This window comes from Petaurus breviceps, unplaced genomic scaffold (assembly GCF_028583685.1).
Source record: "Petaurus breviceps papuanus isolate PSGF00001 unplaced genomic scaffold, PetGlider_PUasm1.0 90683, whole genome shotgun sequence".
In the NCBI taxonomy this organism is placed as follows: Eukaryota; Metazoa; Chordata; class Mammalia; order Diprotodontia; family Petauridae; genus Petaurus; species Petaurus breviceps.
In genome coordinates, this window is record NW_027187308.1 from 6,975,550 (window position 1) to 6,998,870 (window position 23,321).

Sequence of the window (23,321 nt, forward strand, 5' to 3'; positions counted from 1 at the left end):
TGTGTGTGTGTGTGTGTGTGTGTGTGTGTGTGTGTGTGTGTGTGTGTAAAGTCTGGGTTTGGGAATACCTTCCTTTCCTCCCAGCCTCCTACATTCCTGTTAACCAAAAAAAGCGAGAGGAAGGTATCTGCTGGAAATAAAACAGGTTAAAGCCTTTTCTAATCTAACCCAGTTTCTTTATCTCATTAACCTTTGCCCTGGACTCCTTGTCTGACTTTTTATTGGTGGGTGAGCCCCATGCTTTCTCATTCCTCCTTAGCACATAGTCTAACAACTTTCACTATCTCTTAATGACTTTTCATTTTAAGTTGCTTCTTGTTATATTTGGCTGAAGGATGAATCTTAGAATTTTAGAGCTGGTAAACCCACCTTTGAGATCATCTATTCCAACCCCCTCATTTTGCAAATTAAGAAAACTGAGACCCAGAGAGGTTAACTGACTTGCCAGAGGTCACACAGTTGGCTGGCAAAGAGCAGGGCTGGGAGAACAAGAAATCAGATCTCCTGTTTGCAATCTGCATCACACTACTCTGCTTTTATTGCGTGACCTCCACAAAATCCCAGTGCCCTTATGATTCTCTGGGTAGTTATACTACATCAGGGACTTTCCAGGTAGACAAGCAGAAATGGAAGCTACATTAATAGTAAATAAGAAAGGTAAGGGCACAGTCTCCAGAAGGTCCCAGGCGCATTGCATGAAGGTAGCATGGTGTAGAAGAAAAAGCACTAGATTTGGAAAAACCTGGGTCAAGTTTCAGATGTAATGTACTTTAAAGCCACGAAGCACTAAAGTCTTTCCTGATGCCTTGAATGACCAGTGACATGGGTTTGCATGAAGACTGAGATAAAGGGTCATGGAACATACGGAACATGGAACAAGCTAAATGTGCTCCAGGCTGGGTCTGCCTCAGGCCAGGCCTTCTGGGAGTTTGAGTTCAGTATTGGAACAAAACCAGAGCAAAAATGAATACTAAGAGATTGACTGGTTCTTCGAAACAGGCTTTTAAATTTTCATCCTTCATAGGTTGCTCCTAACAATGGACAAGCAATTACCAACACCTTGCATCTTTTCATTTTTTTCAGAGTTTCAGATCAAATATCTTTCTTATGCAGAGTATGATTATGCTGATTAAGGCCCCTGTTATCTTTCACTTTGACTTTTATAATAAACTGAAAACTGATCCATCTCCAGTGTTCCTCTCTTCTATGTATCTTTCACTCTACTGCTGCAGAGTAATCTTCCTTATACGTAAGTCTGACTCTGTCACTTTCTGGTTCAAGGACCCCATTGCCCACCAAGCACAACACAGACTAAGTATCTTGGCATTCAAGGCCTTGACACCCTCTAGCCACAACATAACTTTCCAGCTTTCTTTTTCATTTCTACCCTTGGCATACTCCATGTTTTAGCAAAACTGGACTAATAGCAAGGATTGTTTTGTGGTTTTGGTGGGTGGTTTTTTTTTCACTTTGCCTACCACAGTGCCTGGCATGTAGTAGATACTAAATAAATGCTTGTTGGTTAATTGATTGAGGTCCATGATCTCAACAATCCCTCTTCCTACTTCAATGCCTATATGTAGGCTATCCACAATGCCTGGACCACATTCCTTGATACTCTTCTAAATTTTCCCTTTAACATCCTTTCTCATGGATGAGCTTTCTCTCAGCACAGCAAGACTTTCTCAGGATTCCTTCACTATTCCCCTTCACTGAGAGCCTTCCCTTCCTTCATAAATACAGTCCACCTTGTCTAACCTCTCTAATATGCTTACTCGATAATTTTCTAACTTTTATTATAGTTATTTGTGTACAAGCTTTTTTTTTAAACCTATTTCATCCACCTAGAAGACTATAAGTTATTAGAAGGCAGGAATTGTACTGCTTTTCATTTTTGAGTCCTCATCAGCGGGACAGTGTCTGATATTCAGGAACTTAATACATGTTTATTAAATTGAATTAAATCATAATTCTTTCTGATTTAATAATTACACAAAAATTAATTAATTATGATTAATAAAATCACAAATTGTTGCTGTTATGTTTATTATGAAATATAAATAATATTTATTATGATGGTTTGTAATAATAATAATATAGAATATACAAAATATAGATCATTATGTCCATGATGAAAGGCAGCATGATGTAGTTAAAAGGGACTTGGTCTTGGAATCAGGAACACTTGGCTTCAATTCCTGCCTTTGACATATTCTAGTTGTGTGATCAAAGGCACTTACCCTCTCAGGGACCCCAGACAACCCGCTAATACTATAGCTTTCTTTTTTGTGTCTGCAGAAGCAATCAGGGACAATTGGTTTGCCCAAGGTCACACAACTAGTAAGTATCTGAGGTCAGATTTGAACTTGGGTCCTCCTGACTCCAGGGCCTGTGCTTTATCTGTGGTGCCACATAGATGCCTCCTAGTATTTTAACTTTCAAATGAGGATGGAGTTTCCACACCAAGGTAACTTCTATTGGTAATCTCATTTTATACTGTTTATAGATTTCTGTACATAGCTGCTTGCAAGTAGTCTCTCTCATGAGGTCCTCCAGAGGAGAGACTACTTGTGCCTCTATTTGTATCCCTGGTACTTAAGAGTACTTGCACCTAGTAGGTGTTTAATAAATGCTTGTTGACTTGATTTGACTTGATACATAGAGTACTATGTCAGGTATTGACTGAATCCAGGTGAACGACATGAAAAATGACTCCCAGAAATATACATTGCTTGTGAGCTTCTTGAGGGTAGTGATGTTAATTTCTATCTTACATTTTCTCAGCACCTCTTTCCATGGGGTTTTCTTTGGCAAGGATACTTAGAGTGGTTTGCCATTTCCCTTTCCAATGGATTGAGGCAAAAAGAAATTAAGTGACTTGCCCAGGGTCACACAGTTAGTAAAGTATCTGAGGCTTGAAACTCATTTTGATTTGAACTCCTATCATTCCTGACTCCAGGCCCAGGACTCTATCCACTGAACCAACTAGCTCCAAGGCAAACAGCTATTAAATGACTTTCCTAGAGTCACATAGCTAGTAAGTATCTGAGTCTGGCTTTGAACGCAGGTCTTCCTAACGCCAGACCCAGTCCTTTATCCACTGAGCCTCCCCATCCTGGCACATAATAGACCACTATTAAGCACTTAATAAATACTAACTAAATTCTCATCCTGATGAAATGTAAAGACACATATTATGTATAATGTACATTTTACATAATATACATATTTAAATTATTTTTAAAGGACTTTTTTCTCTTGAATTTTGTTTTGTTTTTTAATTTGGCTCACATAACCCTAAAGAGAAGCATTTTATCATCAAACTATTGTTAGGGGATAAAAATAGATGAGTGTTATAGTGAAGGAGATATACTACACAGCCAACTAACAACCCAGAATCCATCCCAGGAATATTTCAGAACTTCAAGTCATCTATAACTTCATCAAGGCTTTGGTTTCATTCACAGACACAGGAAGTAACCGTTCTACAATTTGGTGGATAATCTTCTAACCTGAAAGCTTGTGGCCAAACTAGCAATATTTCTCCAACTTCAGGTAGGCCAGTACTTTGACTGAAAAATGCATTCTACTTGGTAAGTCCTACAAAACTGGTATTTCCCTGGCATATCCTTAAGAATGCAGAACCTGCCTCTTACCACAATGAGGGTAACTTCAGTGAGTTTTATTACACACTGAATTAAATCATGCCTGAAGGCTTCTCTTCATTACCTCTTACCTTTTCAAGTTCTCATTTCTTCCCCACAGAACTTTGACTATGATGAAAATAAATACGATAGCATTAGCGACAAGAATGATAACTCCAGGTAAAATAAATGACCACAACAATGGGCTCTCCAGATAATTGCCATCTTCTGGAACTGCAAGCCAACATCTATTAAAGACAGGAAATTATTTTACTGAAAACGACACATTTATTGCTGCCTTTTGCCATTAAAGAGTTTAATGGACTCAGATTTAAAGAGCTTTTTAAAAGTCAATGCCTCTTTCTCATCCCTTACCAATCAACAAGTAATTATTGAGTATCTACTATTTGCCAGGCATTGTTCTAGGTGCTGGAGATTCTTGAGTTGTTAGTTCCCTTTCTGTAGTTAGTACTCCTGAAAAGATGAAAATAGTCAATTTGCTTTTCTGCCTTACTTCTCCAAACATGAGTAAAATCCTATTGTAACAGACTCTGTAAGATCTTTACTCAAATCACAAAACTATGCTATAATGAATATCTCTAGAAATCACATTCCAGGTATGTTTGACCTGTTAATGAAACAGAGCTAATTAATGTCCAATCTCCTTCTAATTATTTAGTAAATGAAAAGAATCGCATTGCAAACAGGTCAATGATGTGCTCCCTTCTCTCCAAAAAGAACTGTTTTGCGTCCAATTAGAGAAAGATAGGACAAATTATGAAATAAGCAAAAGTTTGTCTTAGGTACCCCCAGCCTCTATTTCTCCCCAACACCTCTTCCTCTATCAAATCTGTTCTCAGGATAAGGTATAACAAGCTCATAGATATTTTAAACTGACCAGACACTTCGAATTAATTAATTTTTAAAAATTATGATGCACTTAACTATGTCCCAATCACTGTGCTAAGAGCTGGGGATACAAATATAAAAGCCCTCAAGGAGCTGAATACCAATGGGGTGAGGAGTAGAGACAGCATATATAGGGAAGTGGAGGCCAGGAAAGTCCCAAATGGTGAGCTAAATATGATAGTCCATTGACAAACTATTTCCAAAAGCAACAGTATCATTGGAACTCTAGAGGAAGGGGTAGAAAGGAGTGGGGAGGGGGTGCACACATTTTAAAAAAATGAATTCGACAGTTATCAACAATTACAAATACTTCAAGAAACCACCTTTTTTCCATCTTTTCTAATTTGTATGGAGTAAGATGGAACCTCAAATCTATTTTAATTTTCATTCTCCTTACTAATGATGATGTGGAACGTGTTTTCATCTAATCTTTTATAGTTTGCCAATCTTTTGAAAACTGTTCATACCTTTGACCATTTATTTACTGAGAATGGTTCTTGGAATATATATTGATTTGATATATATTTTCTGTATCAGACTTTTATCAGTGATATTTGATACCTTTTCCCAATTCTACTTTCTCATCCAATTTTATCTCAATTGATTTTATTCATGCCAAATTAATTTTATTTATGCTACTTATTTATATTATCAAAATCATGTATTCCATTTTTATTATATTGCTATGTATCTCATGACTCAACTAGTACTACTCTACAATTTTCTTTTTGCCAAATCTATTGATCAGTCCACATCTTTCTCCATCTTTCTACTGCATTTGACGCTGTTTTCCACTCCCCATGCCCTGTATACTCTCTCTGAGTTTTAATAACACCCTTCTTTCCTATTTCCTCTCCTATCTGTCTGACCACTTCTTCTCAGTCTCCTTTACTGGCTTATTATCTATATCACAACCTTGAACTCCAGGTGCTCTCTGAGATTCTATCCTGGGCTTTCTCTTTTTCCTCTACTAATCTTTCTAATTTCATTGGGCATTGCCTCTCTTCCTGAACTCTGAGATTCAGCCAAACTGGCCTTCTCTCTCTTTTCTTCATATACAATACTCAATCTCCCATCTCCATGTCCTTGCATTTCTTTCCCACATGCCTAGAAGACAATCCCTTCTTATTTCTACCTAATAGAATGCGTTTCTTCCCTGAAGATCCAATTCAAGCATCCTCTTCTGCCTAAAGCCCCCAAACTACCTCATATTTAATTATTTTGTACGTGTTTGCATCTTTTTACTTTATATTTATGCTGTATATATTTATGTATGTGCTTGTCAACCCCCATTAGAATGTAAGCTGTTAACCAGTAGGAATTGTTTCATTCTTTATATTTGTATCTCTAGTGCCTAGCATAGTGCCTGCCAATTTGTGGGGGGCTTAAAATGCTTATTGATAGACTGATCTCCTCTATCCCTTCTTTGATTAAAAATTCTTCCTCTACCCATCATTGGAAAAGGTCTCTGATTTCATTAATTTCTATTTTTTGTATAATCTTTTATATTCAGATTACATGTCCATTTTAAGTTCACATATGTCATTATCTGGCAAATTGCTCTTCAGTTTTTAGAGTGATTTTTATCAAAAAAGGGAGTAAATCCATCCAGTGAATCATGTTCTTGGGTTTATCAAACACTGATCTACACTTTAAATTACTTGTTTCTTGCTTACATAGAATTTTTCTTTTTTTTATCAATAACTTTTGATGACTATCACTTTACAATATTGTTTGAGGTCTGATAATACTGTTTCCCTCATCTGTACTTTTTCATTGTTTTCCTTGATATCCTAAAACTTTTCTTTCTTTCAAATGAGTTTTCTTTTCATTCTGTCTAGTTTTATAAGGTATCTAATCAGAAAAATGAATTAGTATAGGGGTGGCTAGGTGGTGCAGTGAATAGAGCACCAGCCCTGGAGTCAGGAGGACCTGAGTTTAAATCTGGCCTCAGGCACTTAACACTTACTAGCTGTGTGACCTTGGGCAAGTCACTTAGCCCCAATTGCCCTGCCCTCCAAAAAGCAAAAAAAAAAAAAAAAAAGAATTAGTATAGCACTAAATCTGTAATTAATTTAGATAGTGTTGTCATTTTGTAATATTAACATTTTGCAGGCAGGAATTAATGATGAGCTCTGCATTTAAAGGTTTGATACATTTCTCTTTTAAAATCACTGACCTATTTTCCCTCTCTCTAAGATTTTATTTATGGCATGCTAACATTTGGTTCTCTAACTCACTGGTTTTTTTAATCTATATTTTTTCTTTTATTATTTTGTATATTTTATATTTTTACAGAGTCCCATCAATTTTTTTGAATTCTTAATGTTCTGGCATATCATTGTTTATATCTTTCTTATTTTCTCTCTGCTATGAATTCACCTACTTCATTGGGGAGTAATATGACTTTCTTGTCTTTGCCCTGAGCAGATTAACAAATGGTTTATTGATTTTGTTAACCTTTTTATTTTATCCATTTTCCTTTTAATTTTTTTCTTTTATCTACTTCTTAGAGTTTTCTATTATTAAATTTCTGTATTCTCCAACTTTTAAGAATTCTTCTTTTGTACTTTTTTTTAAAGCATTCCTAATTTGTTTATTTTCCAGTCCTTTTAACTTCATGCTAGTTTATTGAACTTATGCTTTTCTTGGTTTATTACTACTTTAAAAGTACAAATTTATAAATCAAGGGATGTTGATTCACATTGCAAAAAAAATTATTGTAGAATTCATTTTTAAAGAAAACATGCTCTGTACATTTAAAATAAATGATTTTCCAAAATTTGGTTTATACAATCTTTTCCCAAAGAAATTAAGTAAGATATCTATTCAATGCTTTCAATTTCAACACAAAAGAACAGCTAAATATAAATGGTTAACTTACATTGTCTCTTGTCGGTATCCTAATTCCCCTTTTAGTGGGTAAATAATTCCCACTGTTAAAGACACTATTATAGCAGGTATTCCTGTTTGATAGAGATATTGAGAATTAGTTAATTACATATGAGCAGGAATTAATCATGTACACCATAAGAAATCCTTCTTAAACTACAACAGAACCTTTTTCAGGTGACCAGAATATACATAGTATTTACTCTATGCTCTACTGAAAACATATGATTTATTGCTCTTCCAACTTTGTGTTAGCATTGAACATCCAGAGTTGTAACTAGTAACTTTAGTGCCCTAGAAAAGTAACCCAAAAATATGCCCTCAAATAAACTTTTTTTTTCCCCAAAGAAAAATTCATGTATGGGAGGAGGGAGACCTTTGAACCCTAAAGCCATGAGGTTGCTTCTGGAGAGAAGGGAAATGGAAGACTCAGGCCAGGGAGTTACTCATCATTTCCATAGCCCTGTGAGGAGGAAACCTACTATCTGGCAGCTTTGTTATTAAACTTAAAACTGCTGCTGAATAAGCACTAAGTTCAATTTCTAGTCTGCCTTTTAAAGGAGGGAAAGTATGGTTAAACTCCTCCAAATGTTTGTGTCCTTGAGCAAAATCCTTATCATCCCATTCTAGTTAAAGCTCTTGGAGTTCTACATGATTGCCCCCCCCCCCATTTCCCAAATACTTGTTTTGGATATGTCTATCTCTTCTGACTTTTTAATTGGCAATACTCAATAGGTCCCAATGCACTTTGTCATTTTGTTCCGTTGCTTCAGTCACATCTGACTCTTTGTGACCCTTTTTGGGGTTTTCTTGGCAAAGATATTGGGGTGGTTTGCTCTTTCCTTCTCCAGCTCATTTTACAGATGAAGAAACTGAGGCAAACAGAGTTAAATGACTTGCCCAGGATCACACAAGTAGTAAGTGTCTGAGATAAGATTTGAACTTAGGAAGATGAATCTTCCTGGCACTCTATCCATGATTCCCTTCAATGTGCCTCACGTTCAATCTAAATCCAGCTGCCAATATATTTTTCTAGTGTCAGCATATTTCAAATTATTTTTCTTAGTGTCTGTCTCTTTTTAATTTTGTTTTGAAACGTCTCCTTTTAGTGTGGTGTAGGGTATAACTAAATTCTTTAAATTATGAGTTCATTTTAATTAAAACAAAAATTTAAATTAACAGAGATGTCTTGATAACATGAAATCTTTTAAGTTAGCAGTTTGTTGTTGTTTTTATGGTGATGTAAAAGAACAACTTCTGACAGGAAGTAGAACAACATTTAACACTTACCCCATCCCATTAGAGACAGAAAAAGAGTGAAATGCTGTGGGAGGGGCCTCATAGCTCTTAGCAGAAGAAAATAGAGTTGTACAGCATTGAGTCCTGTCCAGGTCAATGTCGCTAATAGAAAGTAATGCAGTAAGGCAGTCATTGCTGTGCATGTATGATTTTCTGGAAGATTAATATCACGTTGAGGGATCACATTGTCATCTTCAGAGCTCACAGTACTAATGCTATTTTTATTAGAGTTTTCTATTCCAAAGAGGAAGAGGATGTTGAAAAGCAGCATAGAAGTGCAGAGACTCACAAAAACCCAAGTAATTGAAGTCTTTCTTAGGTTCCTGTTGGGAGAGAACCCCAGCAAAATCATGGAGAAGCAGAACATAATAAGAAAAACATTTCTTCCTATAATTCTTACCCTTAAAGAAATGATTTTTGAGAAAAGAAAATATGTTGCATGCTTCTTCACTCTCTAAAAGATACTTATTCATAGATTTACTCTAATTGCATTGTGCTTACAATGCCTATCTTAGGAAGAGCTCCCAATTGAGGTTGGGGGTTTTTGTTTTGGTGGGGGGGAATAGGGGGAGACTGAGTCTGTACTGAGGTGGCCCAGTGGATGGAGTATAAAAACTTGTTATATACTTTTAATGCTAGTCCAATCAAATGACTGATGGAGTATCTTGACAAAAATAATAACAATTCATTTGGGAAAAAATATAGATGTAAAAGGAAATGATGAAAGATATGCAAACAAAGAGAGAACAGTATTTCTAGGTCTCAAGCTATATTACAAAGCAGCAGTCATTAAAACCATCTAATATTTGTTTAAAAATTAAAAGATGGGTCAATGGAACAGACTAGATAATAGGTAGAATCAGAAACAATGGAACTCAATAACCCAGTGTTTGATAAAGTGGAGAATATAAATTACATAGTCAAAACCTCTTTATTTGATAAAAATTACTGAGACAACTGGAAAGTTTTTTTGTTTAGCCACTTTCCAATCGTGTCTGACTCCTCATGACCCCATTTGGGGTTTTCTTGGCAAAGATACTGAAGTAGTGTTCCATTTTCTTTTCCAGTTTACAGATAAGGAAACTAAGGGGAAAAGGGTCAAGTGACTTGCCCAGGTTCATACAACTAGTAAGTGTCTGAGCTCAGATTTAAGCTCAGTACTCCTAATTTCAAGGTTGGCACTCTATCCACTGTGCCACCTAGCTGCCCCATTTGACACATAGAAGGCATTTAGTAAATGCTTGACTTGACATTCTCACACTAATCTGAGGTCAGATTGAACTCAGGCAAACAAGTCTTCCTGCCACTAGACCCCACACTGTATCTACTGCACTTCCTAAGTGGAAAGTAGTCTGGTAAAAGCTGGGCTTAAGTTAATACCTTATACAAACCATATCACATAACACATTTTAAATGAATACATGACCTTAATATTAAAGATCATATTATAGAAAAATTAGAAAAGAAACAGATCATATACCTCTCATAGTTATGTCTGCAAGATATATTCTTAAGAAAATAAGGGATAGAAATAATTACAAAAGGTAAAATAGATAACCTTGACTACATGTAACTGAAAAGTTCCTGCATAAACAAAATTAATGCACCTAGGACAAGAAAGGAATGATTGAATGAGGGGGAAAAAACTTTGTATCAAATTTCTCTGTTAAGGGTTTGGTATACAAGATATATAAACAAATATATACATATATGTTTATGTAAATATGTAGATATATACAAATAGATATAGATAAAACTAATAGCCACTCTCCTTTTGGTCAAAAGATATAAACAATCAGCCCTTAAAATAAGAATTGCAAAATAATCACAAACCCATGAAAGAATTCTCCAAATCATCAATAATAAGAGAAATGCAAATCAAAATACCCCTGAGGTTTCACCTTCACATCCTGCCAATTGTCAAGGATGGCAAAAAAATGGCAATAATCAAATTCAGAAGTGGTTGTGGGATGATAGGCATATTAATACATTGTTGGTAGAGCTGTGAAATAGTACAACCATTTCAGAAAACAAATTAAAATTATGCAAATAAAGTGACTAAAATATCCAAAACCTTTTGAATTAGAGACTGTTACTGGGCTTATGACCCCTAGGAAGCTATTGATAAAAAGAAAATCCTCATATACACAAAAATATTTATAGCAGCACTTTTTGTGATAACAAAGAATTAGAAGCAAAGTAGATACCCATCAATTAGAATAGGTAAATAAATTGTGGTATAGGAATATAATGGAATATCACTATGCTATGAGAAATGAAGAATATGATGAATACAGAAAAACATGACAAGATGTACATGAACTGATGAAGCATGAAGTAAGCAGAACCAAGAAAGCAATGTTGTTCAGTTGTTTTAGGCATGTCTAACTCTTTGTGACCTCATTTGGATTTTGTATGTTTGGCAAAGATACTGGAATGGTTTGCCATTTCCTTTTCCTGCTCATGGATCTTCCTGATTCCAGACCCACCTAGTGTCACCTACCACCACCTAGTGCTCAGTTTTACCTTTAGCCTCCAGCTCAGAAAGACCTACCTAAAATGAGACCTGGGAGGTATATCTTTCAAGAACTTAACATATAATTTACAAAATATAGAGAGGGACTGTCCCCCCACCCACCTACACAGAATTAGAATATTTTCAGGGTAAATCAGGTGGATACAGCAGATTTTTCATAGGAGAAACGCCTTTTCCCTCTTACCTGGTAGCAATTTGAAATATAATTGTAAGAGCCAAACCAGCAATGGAAAATCCACAACCAACTTTAGATATGATATCTAGAGATTCTGGATAATTGTAATTGTTATCAAAACTCTGGAAAACAATTGGAAAATTGCATTAAAAACTTTACCAAGTAATGTTTATGAGAAATTAATTATTGTCAAATGCATTTAACTCTCATTCATGTGGATAAATGGTTAGTATTTCCATTTTCTTCCCTCCTTTTATTGTCCCTACACTATTATCCAAGTTTTTACTTGCCTGAGACAGGCTTTTAGTACAAGTCATAATTGTCCAGTTATTCTGATCCAAGGAGATAGCCAAAGTGACTAATTCAGATCTTTCTCTGTCCAAATATCTTTAGCCTGAGTTTGACCCAGAGAACTACAAGGCAGCCTAGCACAGTAGTGAACAGACTACTTAGAATCAGAAAGACCAGGGACACCCCTGATAATACCTGCTTACTGTATGATTGTGGACAAGTCCCTTATCAAATCCGAACTTCAGTTTCCTCATCTGTAAATGAAGATAATAATACCTGTAGTATTTGACTCACAGGTTTTTTGAGAGATCTAAATAAGATAATGTATGTAAAGCAAATTATGGATCTTAAGAGGCATACATAAGGTGTCACAAAAGCCTTTCTATAGTTTTTAAACTCTTTGAGGGCACCTTGTATGAATGATGATTATGATTTATTACTTAGGTCAAATTAACCTGCAAAATCGCAATTTTATTTTGTGACATATACACATATCAGAATGAGACACCTTTTCCTTAATGTAATTCACATAATTTGAAGTGGAGAATTGAAAGCAATTTTCTTGATCAGTCAGTTGGAGGGGGAGAGAACAAGGTTGTCAGGAGAATGACTCAAACATTCTGGATGCTTTATCAGGGCATCAAATCCTGTCTTTGCCAAACTTAGGGATGCAATTCAACAAAGACCTCTGAAGTTTCTCTGTTTTCTTAACCCTTAAAATACCCATCTTAGGCAAGTAAGTTAACCTCCCTGGGCCTCAGTTTCCTCTTATGTAAAAAGAGGTGGCTGACTTACATGGACTGTGAGGTCCCTTCCAGCTCTATATCTATGGTACTAAGACCCTATGATATTCTGGACCAGAGGATCATCTCTCCAGATTCATGGTTTCAGTGACAGGAAAATTCAGCATTTCATGAGAACCAGAAATTCACCCTATTCAATTCTATGCAAAGCCAGCTTTCCAGGATGCAATGGATACTTATTTCAATACTTCTATAACCTGTGATTTCATAGGTGTGGATTCCCCCTTCCACCAAAGCAGATGCAGCTTGCTTATGACCTAATAGATAAGACTTAGGGAGCTCTCTAAGACAAAGCATAGAGAAGTAGCATGTCCAGGGTCACATGGGTAAGTGTCACACCCTATGAACCCAGAGTATCCTGACTTCAAGCCCATCATTCTTTCTATTAAAAATGCCACACCATTCTTTAATTTACGGATGCTGTTGTTTAGTCATTCAGTCATAGTGGACTCTTTGTAACCCCATTTGGGATTTTCTTGGAAAAAATACTGGGGTGGTTTGCATTTCTTCTCCAGCTCATTTTACAGATGAGGAAACTGAGGCAAACAGAGTTAAATGACTTGCCCAGGATCACACAAGTAGTAAGTGTCTGAGATAAGATTTGAACTCAGGAAGATATGTCCTTCTGATTTCAGGGCCAGCACTCCATTCACTGAGTCACCTAGCTGCCCCAATTTACTGATATGCATGATGTTAATTTCCTGATATAGATTAGTCTATGGAAAGGAGTTGGATTCCACTATGACAGTGAACCATATGCAATGAATAAAATTAGGAGACTATGATATGATTTTTAAAAGGGATGGGGGGGGGAGTTCTTACCATTAATACAGCAAAACTACTGGTATGGTTGCATTGGCATCCAAGGAATTGAGGGTTGCTGTTGGGTTTCTTTCTACACCCATAAGTATCCCAGTCGTCCTTTGTAACATTCCAAAAGACACAGGCATAGGATCGCAGCTGGAATTGAGACTCGTCGTACTACAAATGGAATGGGGAACACAATGACAAAAGTTGATCTTTGGAAATTAGGAAATTAGAATTAGGAACAGAGAAAATAAACTGGCTGAAACGGAATGTATTTCTAAAGGTATTTTTTTTAAGATCCCTTATTTTTTAAACTAATTTTATTATTTTTTTTTGTTTAAATGAACATGGAACATGTACTTCCAAGTAACATTTCACTGAAAGGAAAAGGAAAGGAGGCTTAACTCAAATCAGTTTTTCTGTTTACTAGTTTGAGAAGAGCTTTGGGAAGTCAGGGCAGAGAAAATCAAAAGATAGACTTGACTTAAATGAGTTGGAGGGATTTACCCATGGATTTTCAAAGGGAGCTTATCACATAAGTGGTACAATGGTGCTGGACTTTGTTGCCAGGAAGAACTGAATTCAAATCCAGACTTAGACATTTGCTCACTGTGTGATACTAAGTTAAGTCTCTTAACCTGCCTCAGTTCCCACATCTGTAAAATGGGGATAATAATAGCATATACCCCCACAGGGTTGTTGTTAGCTTCAGATAATATTTATAAAATAATTAAATGATATTTTAAAATAATATTTACAACTTTAATATGCTTGTAACCCCTGTCCCAAAGCCTATTGGTATGGAACTCTATGCTCATGGATGGAGATGAATGCCTTGCCCTATGTGAGAGGTAGAGCAGAGGTGATAGAGAATGAGAGAAATCCAGCCTTCTTCAGACCTTTTCTGTTCTCTTTGAGCTTCAAGGCTACTTCAGGACTCTTCGAGCCTTGAGTCGCTTTGGGTACTTCTGACTTCCAGCTTCAAGAGAAAAGGTGGAAAATTTTCCCACAACACATTGGGAAAATATGATGGAGACTGCCAGCTCCTGTCTTGTTGGCTGCCTCTCATCAACAGCAGCCAATTATGTATTTGCTATTTATTCTTCCTTATTCATTTACCTCTATGTTTGTGAATACATTTTTCCTTTCTGGTCATGTTACTCCTGCCCTCTAGCTCTGGGACCTTGCACTTCTGGTTAGTGAACATTGACCACATCTATCCTGGACTCATACCTACTGGACCTTACTCCACAACCATTAAACCCTCCCTCTGCCCCACCTACCCCCCTCTCCAACTCAGGATTGGATGCTATCAAAACACCTCTTCCTGGTCACCACTCCTTTTTATGTGTTACCTCCCTCTGCTAGAATAATGGGACAGCTGGGGGACACAGGGGGGGAGAATGCAGGGTCTGAAATAAGGAAGACTTCTGAGTTCAAATCTAGACTCTGACACATATTAGCTGTGTGACCCCGGGCAAGTCACTTAACCCTGTTTGCCTCTGTTTCCTCATCTGTAAAATGAACTGGAGAAGGAAATGGTAAATCACTTCTAACACCTTCCTAGCTCCCAGTGCCCTTTCCCCAAAGTATTCAGTGGCTCCCTATTCTTCCTGAGTACCATTATAATCACTTTGTCTGGCATTCAAGGCCCTCTACAATTTGACCCCTTCCTACTTTTCCAGTCTTGTCCCATATCCCCCCCCCCCCGGGTACTTTATGTTCCTCCCATATTTACTCCTCTTCCTAATTTTCCTATTACTATTGACATCACCATTCTCTAGGCTTGATGCCATCCCTGAATTTTCAGTTACATTCACCTCCTTATATCCAACTTGCTCTCAGATCTCATTGATTTTACTTTAATAACATTTCACCTCTATGTCCCCTTCTCTTCACTCACACAGTTACCCCCCTGCCAAAGGGCCATACTACCTCTCACCCAAACTACTGCAATAGCCTTATAATTAGCCTCCCAGACTTGTCTATCCCTACTCCAATTCATTCTCCATTCAGCTGTCAACAGGGGTGTGTTGGTAAATATTTAACAATGGGCTCCCCAACAGCAACAACAATAGTGCTCATGACATATTATTTTTAAGTTTAAGCTTCATTATTAATATTTTCTCCATCACTTTTTCATTTAAACAATCAATAATATAATAAATCAAGCCTTGGTTCATCAATGTTTGCCAATACCTGAGGTATAAATGCACATACTGAATATTTAACTATGGTATCAGCTCTGGCTCCTAAATACCAAAATGATTTTCCAAAGTCCCCCATCTGCCCCCCCCCTTACTAAATAAACTCTAGTTGTTCCATATTACCTGCAACATCAGATACAAAATCCTCTGTTTGGCTTTTAAAGGTCTTTACAAGCTTGTCTTGTTATACCTTTCTGGTCTTCTTATGCTTTCTTCCCCTCCACATACTCTGGGACTGAGTTACACTGGCTCACACAGCCCCACCCCCTTTCCTGACTCCAGGCCTTTGCACAGACTGTCTCTGGTGCCTTGAATGCTTGGCCACCCAACTCTACCTCTTAGCTTTCCTGGGTTCCTTCAGGACTTAGCTCACATCTCATTTTCCATAGGAGACTGATCTTTCCTGGTGCCTGGCCCCTGGTCTCCCTCATTAGAATGTGAGTTCCATGAGGGCAGGGTCTTCAGCACTTAGCAATGACTGGCTCACTGTAAGGGCTCAGTAAATGCTTATTGACTCCGCCCACCTCTCCCCACTGACCTCTCATGTCACAATACTTTTGTCTGTGCTCTTCTCCATGCCTGAAGTGTTGAGGGTGTCACATTCCTTTGAAATATTACATATCCTTCAAGCCCTTTCAAATGGCCAAGAAGCCTGCTCTGATTTTACTAAGTGCTAAGTTAGCAGTAGTAGTAGTAGTGGTGGTGGTGAGCAGCTAGGTGGTGCAGGGAATACAGAGCCAGGCCTGAAGTCAAGGAGACCCGAGTTCAAATCAGGCCTCAGACACTTCCTAGCTATGTGACCCTGGGCAAGTAAGTCGCTTTAACTCTGTTTGCCTCAGTTTCACGTCTGTAAAATAAGCTGAAGGAGGGAAATGGAAAAGCACTCCGGTATCTTTGCCAAGAAAATCTCAAAGGGGTCCCAAAGAGTCAGACACAATGGAAATAACTGAATAACAACACCAACAGAGGCAGCAAGAATAGTGGTAGTGGTAATTCTTATTTAATATTAATAATAGCTATAGAGGCTTAAGGTTTACAAAATGATTGACAGATATCCTATCTTATCTTCACAACAGCCTTAGGGGTTGAGATAGGTGGTATTATTATCCCCATTTTACAAGTGAAAAATCTGAGGCACAGAGAGATTATGTGACTTACCTAGGATCACACAGCTAGTACTCTCTGAGGCTACATTTAAATCCATATCTTCCTGATGCCAGGTCCAATGCTCTCTCTCCACTGCTGCACCTAGCTGCCTAAAAGCCTGCCTTCCCTCCCTCTTTCCCTCCCTCCCTCCCCTCCTTCTTCCCTCCATTATTCCCTCCCTTCCTTCCTTCCTCCCTCTCTCCCTTCCTTTCTTCCTTCCTCTCTTCCTTCCTTCATTCTTTCATTCCTTCCTCTTTTCTTTTTCCTTCCTTCCTCCCTTATTTTTCTTCCTTCCTTTTCCTTCCTTCTTTCCTTCCTTCCTTCCTTCCTTCCTTCCTTCCTTCCTTCCTTCCTTCCTATAAAAGGAACTAGCTCCTTGTCTCATCTTCCTTAGCCTGGAAGAGAAAAGTTCCCTTGAATTTTAAATACTTGTGTTATCCCTGACTTAAATTTCAAGTGACCCAAATTGTTATTATGACTTACAGGAAAACTCACCTTTGGTTTAAAGATCATTTCAACAGAAACATTTGTAACTTCCTTCCCCATTGAATGATTAGTATCATCATTGGAAACTTTGCATGAGACAACTCTTTGACTAAAATTTGACCTGATGGTGAATGTGTTTGACTGGAAAAATTTGCTATTCTGATACAGAACAAAGCCAAATTTCCTGTTGGTGCCTGTAGATAAGAAGAAATTAAAATATGCATGAGATCAATGTGAAAGTGGACACAAAGGAAGATAAAGAAATGAAAGCTACCATTGCCAAATTTATGGACTACTCAGAACCCTCGTTCCTATACATGATGATTACCTTTTCAAAAATGAGTTGGAAGGCCCTGGAGATAGCAAACATTGAATGCCATCATCTTACTTTTTAAAAAAAGGGAACTATGTCAACATATAGGAAAAGAACCAGTTACAAGCATAGCTTTCCCTCCCCTCAGAATTAGTTATGTGTGGCCAGATCATTGACTGCTTACAGCAAAGGTCAAAGTAAATAAAAAATTTCAAGAATAAGGTGAAAATTAGAAGCTAGGTAGCACAGGGCATAGCACACCAGCCCTGGAGTCAAGGGGACCTGAGTTCAAATGTGGCCTCAGACAATTACTAGCTGTGTGACCCTGGGCAAGTTGCTTAAACCCCATTGCCCCTCCCCTCCCCCAAAATAAAAGAATAATGTGAAAAGACACTGAAATTATAGTCTCTCTGTAATATGCCTTTTTTGTTTGTTTTTGCTTTTGCTTTTTGGAGGGGGGAGGGCAGAGCAATTGGGGTTAAGTGACTTGGCCAAGGTCACACGGCTAGTGTTAAGTGTCTGAGGCCGGATTTGAACTCAGGTCCTCCTGACTCCAGGGCTGGTGCTCTATTCACTGCACCACCTAGCCACCCCTGTAATATGCCTTTTTAAAACAAAACAAAAAACTTGAGGACCCTTAAAATTGTAAATGGACAAAGTATACATACATATATATATATATATATATATATATATATATAATTCTAAAAGATAATAAGAAAGGGTAAGGCACTTTTCCAAACGCTCATGTGGTCATTGAAGCACTGCATGAATGCAAGATGTTTGAATAACATGGAATAGTCATGGATGGTCAGATTGTCAATATTGGGCTCACTCATTTACAGAAATGATGTCATCAGGAAATTGTAACCTGCTGTTAGTCAAACCACTCACATAAAAATTATTCGCACAATGAACTCCTGATCTTTTTCAGATGGAGTGGGGCAGAAACTTTGAGACAATTCTTGAAACTTATTAATGGCACATTTCTACCTGAGCCATCAAAGAACATGATGAAGCTGAAGTGTAATCATACGAAGGTGAGAATGCCAGGTGAAAATTAAAGAAACCAAGTATAAGAAAAGATTGAGAGGGAGGAAGAGGAGGATAGGAAAGGTGCCTCCAAATATTTGAAGAGTTGCCACATGGAAGAGTAATAACAGATGGCATTTATCTATCACCTTCAGGTTTGCAAAGAACTTTACAATTGTTATCTCATTTGATCCCCACAACAATCCTGGGAGGTACGTGGCATTATCTCCATTTTATAGATGAGGAAACTGAGGCAAATAGATTAAGTGACTTGCCTAAGATCACACAGCTAGGAAGCATCTGAGGTTGGATTTGAACTGTCCCCCCTTTTTTCTTATTTATTAGAACTATTGACAAAAGCTGGACGGTTGAAACACATCTAGTATCCATCTCCTCCCCTAGATGATCAGTGTGGGGGGGGGGGGAGGGCATTCCCTCTCCCAAAGGAAGGCAGGCGGATAAGGGAGTAGGAAGGGGGCTGCTGTGGGCCACGCTGAAGGGGTGAATGGATGGGAGCGCTGAGGGAAGATGTGTACCCTCAGACCTTGGGCTCATTCCTCTTCCCTGAAGCCTGAAATCTGCCCCCAGTTTAGGGAATAGGCAGGGTTAGAGGGCAGGGTCCATGCAGCATGATAAGCAGAGAGGGAGCCTGGCTTAGTCAGTCCCTTTCCCTCAAGTTCTGGAGTTGGGTAAGGCCATGCTGGGTACATGGACAGGGCCACCAGAGTCTCGGCTATGGCTTGAACATTGATATATGCACAATTATATATGGGGGCAGGGGGCTCCCTGCACCTTGGCCTCAGCCCAAGGGAAGAGAAAGGAGAAGAGCACAGACTCCCTTGTCCCTTGCCCATGAGGCCCCAGCACCCAGACTTGAGAAGAGAGAGAAAAGAGAAGGGAAGAAGGAAGAGAGATTAGAGTGGGAAAAGAGAAGGGAAAGGAGTTGGGAGGGAGTTAGAAGGAAAGTGGGAAGGAGAAAACAGAGAAGGAAGGAAGGGGTGAGTGGCTGGGCAGGACCCAGGCATTAATCCAGCTGAAGATGGCAAAGAAAGTTGCTAATTATGTCTGTGGGGAGGTTCAGGGCAGCAAACTCATATTCCTCAGGGCTCAGAGACAGTTTCCCCAGAAGCAACAGGGTGTTCACTGCCAGAAAACAGGTTTCCTCATCTATACAATGGAAATACTTACTACCTATAGGATCTGCTTCTCATAGTTGTGAGAATCAAATAAAGCTGTGTTGTATCACTTTATAACCTTTAAAGCATTATACAAATGTGATTTGCTGCTCATATTAGGGAACTGAGAACCAAGAAGTGACTGGTTTAAGTCCCACAGGTAGAAAGTAGCAGAACCATTATTTGAACCTAGTACTTGTGACTTTAAATCCAGTGTTCTTTCTACTTCAGAACAGGGGACTATTTACACAGTAGAATTTAAAGGGTTCCAAAGTATGTCCCTCTCCAGTCAACCTGCCTTGTTATTACCTAATCTTCCCATCTGCCATACTTGTTATTCCATCATTTCAGTTGTGTCCAATTCTTAGTGACCCCATCTGGGGTTCTCTTCTCAGAGATATTGAAGTGGTTTTCCATTTTCTTCTCCAGCTCATTTTACAGATGAGAAAACTGAGGCAAATAGGGTTAAGTTACTTATGCAGGGTCACACAGCTAGTAAGTGCCTAAGGTTGAATTTGAACGTAGGAAGAAGAGTATTCCTGACTCCAGGCCTGGTGCTCTACCCACTGTACCACCTAACTGCTTCCCATCTACCATAAGAGTCTCACTATTGGAGATACTTCTTTGGATTGCATAACAAAGACAGAGGATGAGGTCTTCAGAAAAACACAGTTAAAATGCACATTTCCTGGGGGAGAGGAAAGCTGCCAGCTTGCTGGTCAGGCTTTGCTTCTAGGCCTTTCATATTTTCATGTCAAAACAGATTAGTTAATCGGGTCAATTAATTTTCATCTTGGACATTTTGGAAGGTACAGACAGCCTAAGGCAACAATAAGCTTGGACATCAAGCAGAGAAGCATAAGGACCCTAAATAGGGTGACAGCAGAGTAAAGAGGTCACCCCCAAAACAGAAGAGAATTGAAGGCCACCTACATAATGAGGAGTCATGTCACTGTTAGCCAACAAACATTTGGTGGATCTTTCATTTTATTTCAAATTTATGATTTTAAAATTTATCTGCAAGTGTTGGCTACCCTTCTTCCTCCCCTAGCTTGCTTCCCACTTTCCAGAGCTCCTACACATATAGCTTTTCCCCATTAAGAATGGAAACTCTTGGAGGGTAGAGACTGTCTTGTTTTAGTATCCCTAACTTGTAGCATAAAGCCTAGACATAGTAAATGCTAAATAAATACCCTTCATCCTTCCTTCCCTCCTTTCTTCCTTTTTTCCTTCCTTCTTTCCTTCCTTTCTTCCTTCCTTCCTCCTTCCCTTCTTCCCTTCTTCTCTTCCTTTCTTCCTTCTTCCTTCTTTCCCTTCTTCCCTTCCTTCCTTCCTCCCTCCCTTCTCTTCCTCCCTTCTTTCTAGCCTTCCTTATTCTTTCTCTCTATTCTGTCCTTTCTTCCTCCCTTCCTCCCTTTGTTCTTTTCCTTCCCTTCCCTCCTCCTTCCCTTCTTTGCTACCTCCCTCCTTTCTTCCTCCTTCCTTTTCTTTCCCTTCCTTTCCCTTCCTTCTTTTCCCTTCTTTTTCTTCTTTCCTTTCTTCCTTCCCCTTCCTTCCTCCTTTCTTCCCTCCCTTTTTACCTTCATTCTTTCCTTCTTTCTACCTATAATCTATCTATGTCTGTATTAGCTACCTTTTGAGATGAAAGTAGAGTAGATCCTATGGTTTGATTTTCTTTATTATATCTTTCTTTTTCTTGTCTTGCCATTCTTTTGAAATTGTTCAAAAGTTAGAAAAATCAATGGAAATCATTTCTCTGGGCCTCAGAATTTTGAAAACTCTCATTTCCAAAATATTTCAGAACTTGGTCATGCTCAATCACAAATTACTCAGTGGGCTAAGAAGCGTTATATCATCCTCAAGATAAGGCTTTTTGTTCTCAACATAATTCAGGTAACTTTATTTTTTTTTAAAAAAGGAAGAGTCAAAGACCTACTTTGTGTGTTATTGATTAGGATCTGCAGTTCTGTTCTGTCCTCTGGTTTCAGCTCATTCTCATTTATCTCTATATATGTTTGGTATGAATCCAGAATGTCACTAGCTCCTATGGAAAAAGAAAGACATCCCATCCACCACCCAAAAAAAATTAATAAAGGGAAAATAAGTCACTGTTGTTGACAAGCATTTTGATAAATGATGTTAGTGTTGGTAAGTAAAGAAAAATCACTCACCTCTTTGGACAGAAAAAAGAACACTTTCAGGCTGTGGAGTATTTTCCACAGCAAGTTCAACAGACTGGATGATGATGTTTGGACGGAATAGAGAGTCATTTTTCAAAGACAAGGAATAAGTCTCCAATTCTGTAGTGAGGCTGCATTGATGGAAGAAAGAATATTCTTTAGATCTCCTCACAAAATTATACATGTGACTTTTCCTCCAAAGTTCATAGAAATATACTGGGGATATGTCCATAGCCTTTTTGACCCAGAGATCCCACTGCTAAATAGATATGCCAAGGGGGTCAAAGAAAAAAAAAAGATTTCACAAAACAGAATATTCTCAGCACCACTTTTTTATGGTAGAACTATAAAACAAAGTTAATGCCCATAGATTGGTGAATAGCTGAAGAAAATGTGGTACATGAATATAATAAACTATAATTGTACTGTGAGAAGCAACAGATATGAAAAATCCAGAGAAGCATGGAAAGATTTATGTGAACTATTAGAGAGTGAAATTACCAGAACCAGGAAAATTATACACCCAATGACAATCACAAAGTAAGGAGAAATAACCGAATAAACAAACAAAACAAAATCCCTGAGCACTGTATAATTATAATGACCAAATTTGACCTAAGAAAAAGAGATTCAAATGTACACCCCCTCTCTTCAATACTGAATGGGGGAGCTATTGGTATAGAATATCATAAGTACTATTTTATTCTCCTTTTTGGAGGGTGGAGGGCAGGGCAATTGGGGTTAAGTGACTTGCCCAAGGTCACACAGCTAGTAAGTGTTAAATGTCTGAGGCTGGATTTGAACTGAGGTCCTCCTGACTCCAGGGCTGGTGCTCTATTCATTATACCACCTAGCCACCCATGTAAGTATTATTCTAAGGATGATGTTGAACCACCCCCATTTTGGCTTTGGTGCCTTATCTAGGAGAGAACATTTTTCTATTGAATCAAACAATCAGAAATGAGTGTGAACTGAGGTGGCATATCTCCTTGAATCAATCAAATCTATTGTATGAGAGACTGGGTCCTGCCCTAAGAAATTTGTATAAAAAAAAGAAGGTGCTTCAGAAATAGGAGAGAGAAGAGACTGAATGATGTATGGATTTGGAAGGTGCCTTGCAAACACATTTCCCGTATACTTCTGAGGACCAAAGGGAAGACTGAGCTGTGGCTGAAAAGAAAGACATGGAGGAGTATCACTGACTGTATAGGCATCTTGGGATGAAAGACCCTGGACTTTTAACATTGTGTTTCTAGCAGTGGGGAAAGATTTGTGCTAATCTTGTATACATCCCCGACAAGAAAGAGCAAGCTTTTAGTCAGATAGGGTACAGTCCTGGACCTGGAAGCAGGAAGAACTTACTAGCTAGGTGACTCTGGGCAAATCATTTGACCACTTTCTCCCTCACTTTGCTTCTTTGAAAAAT

At 38.2% G+C, this 23,321-nt stretch overlaps 1 protein-coding gene across 1 annotated transcript in view; it reads right to left on the reverse strand.

Moving 5' to 3' along the window:
* The window catches only part of ADGRG7 (adhesion G protein-coupled receptor G7), a 92,757-nt gene that overhangs the window by 37,032 nt on the left and 32,404 nt on the right, over window positions 1-23,321 (reverse strand). Inside the window, exons 7-14 of the mRNA XM_069065378.1 lie at window positions 21,887-22,026; window positions 21,652-21,759; window positions 17,205-17,389; window positions 13,372-13,530; window positions 11,465-11,577; window positions 8,736-9,067; window positions 7,438-7,519; window positions 3,737-3,892 (exon numbers count right to left, since the gene is read on the reverse strand). Coding sequence (XP_068921479.1) covers window positions 3,737-3,892; window positions 7,438-7,519; window positions 8,736-9,067; window positions 11,465-11,577; window positions 13,372-13,530; window positions 17,205-17,389; window positions 21,652-21,759; window positions 21,887-22,026 — 1,275 coding nt within the window. The remainder of the gene's footprint in view (window positions 1-3,736; window positions 3,893-7,437; window positions 7,520-8,735; window positions 9,068-11,464; window positions 11,578-13,371; window positions 13,531-17,204; window positions 17,390-21,651; window positions 21,760-21,886; window positions 22,027-23,321) is intronic.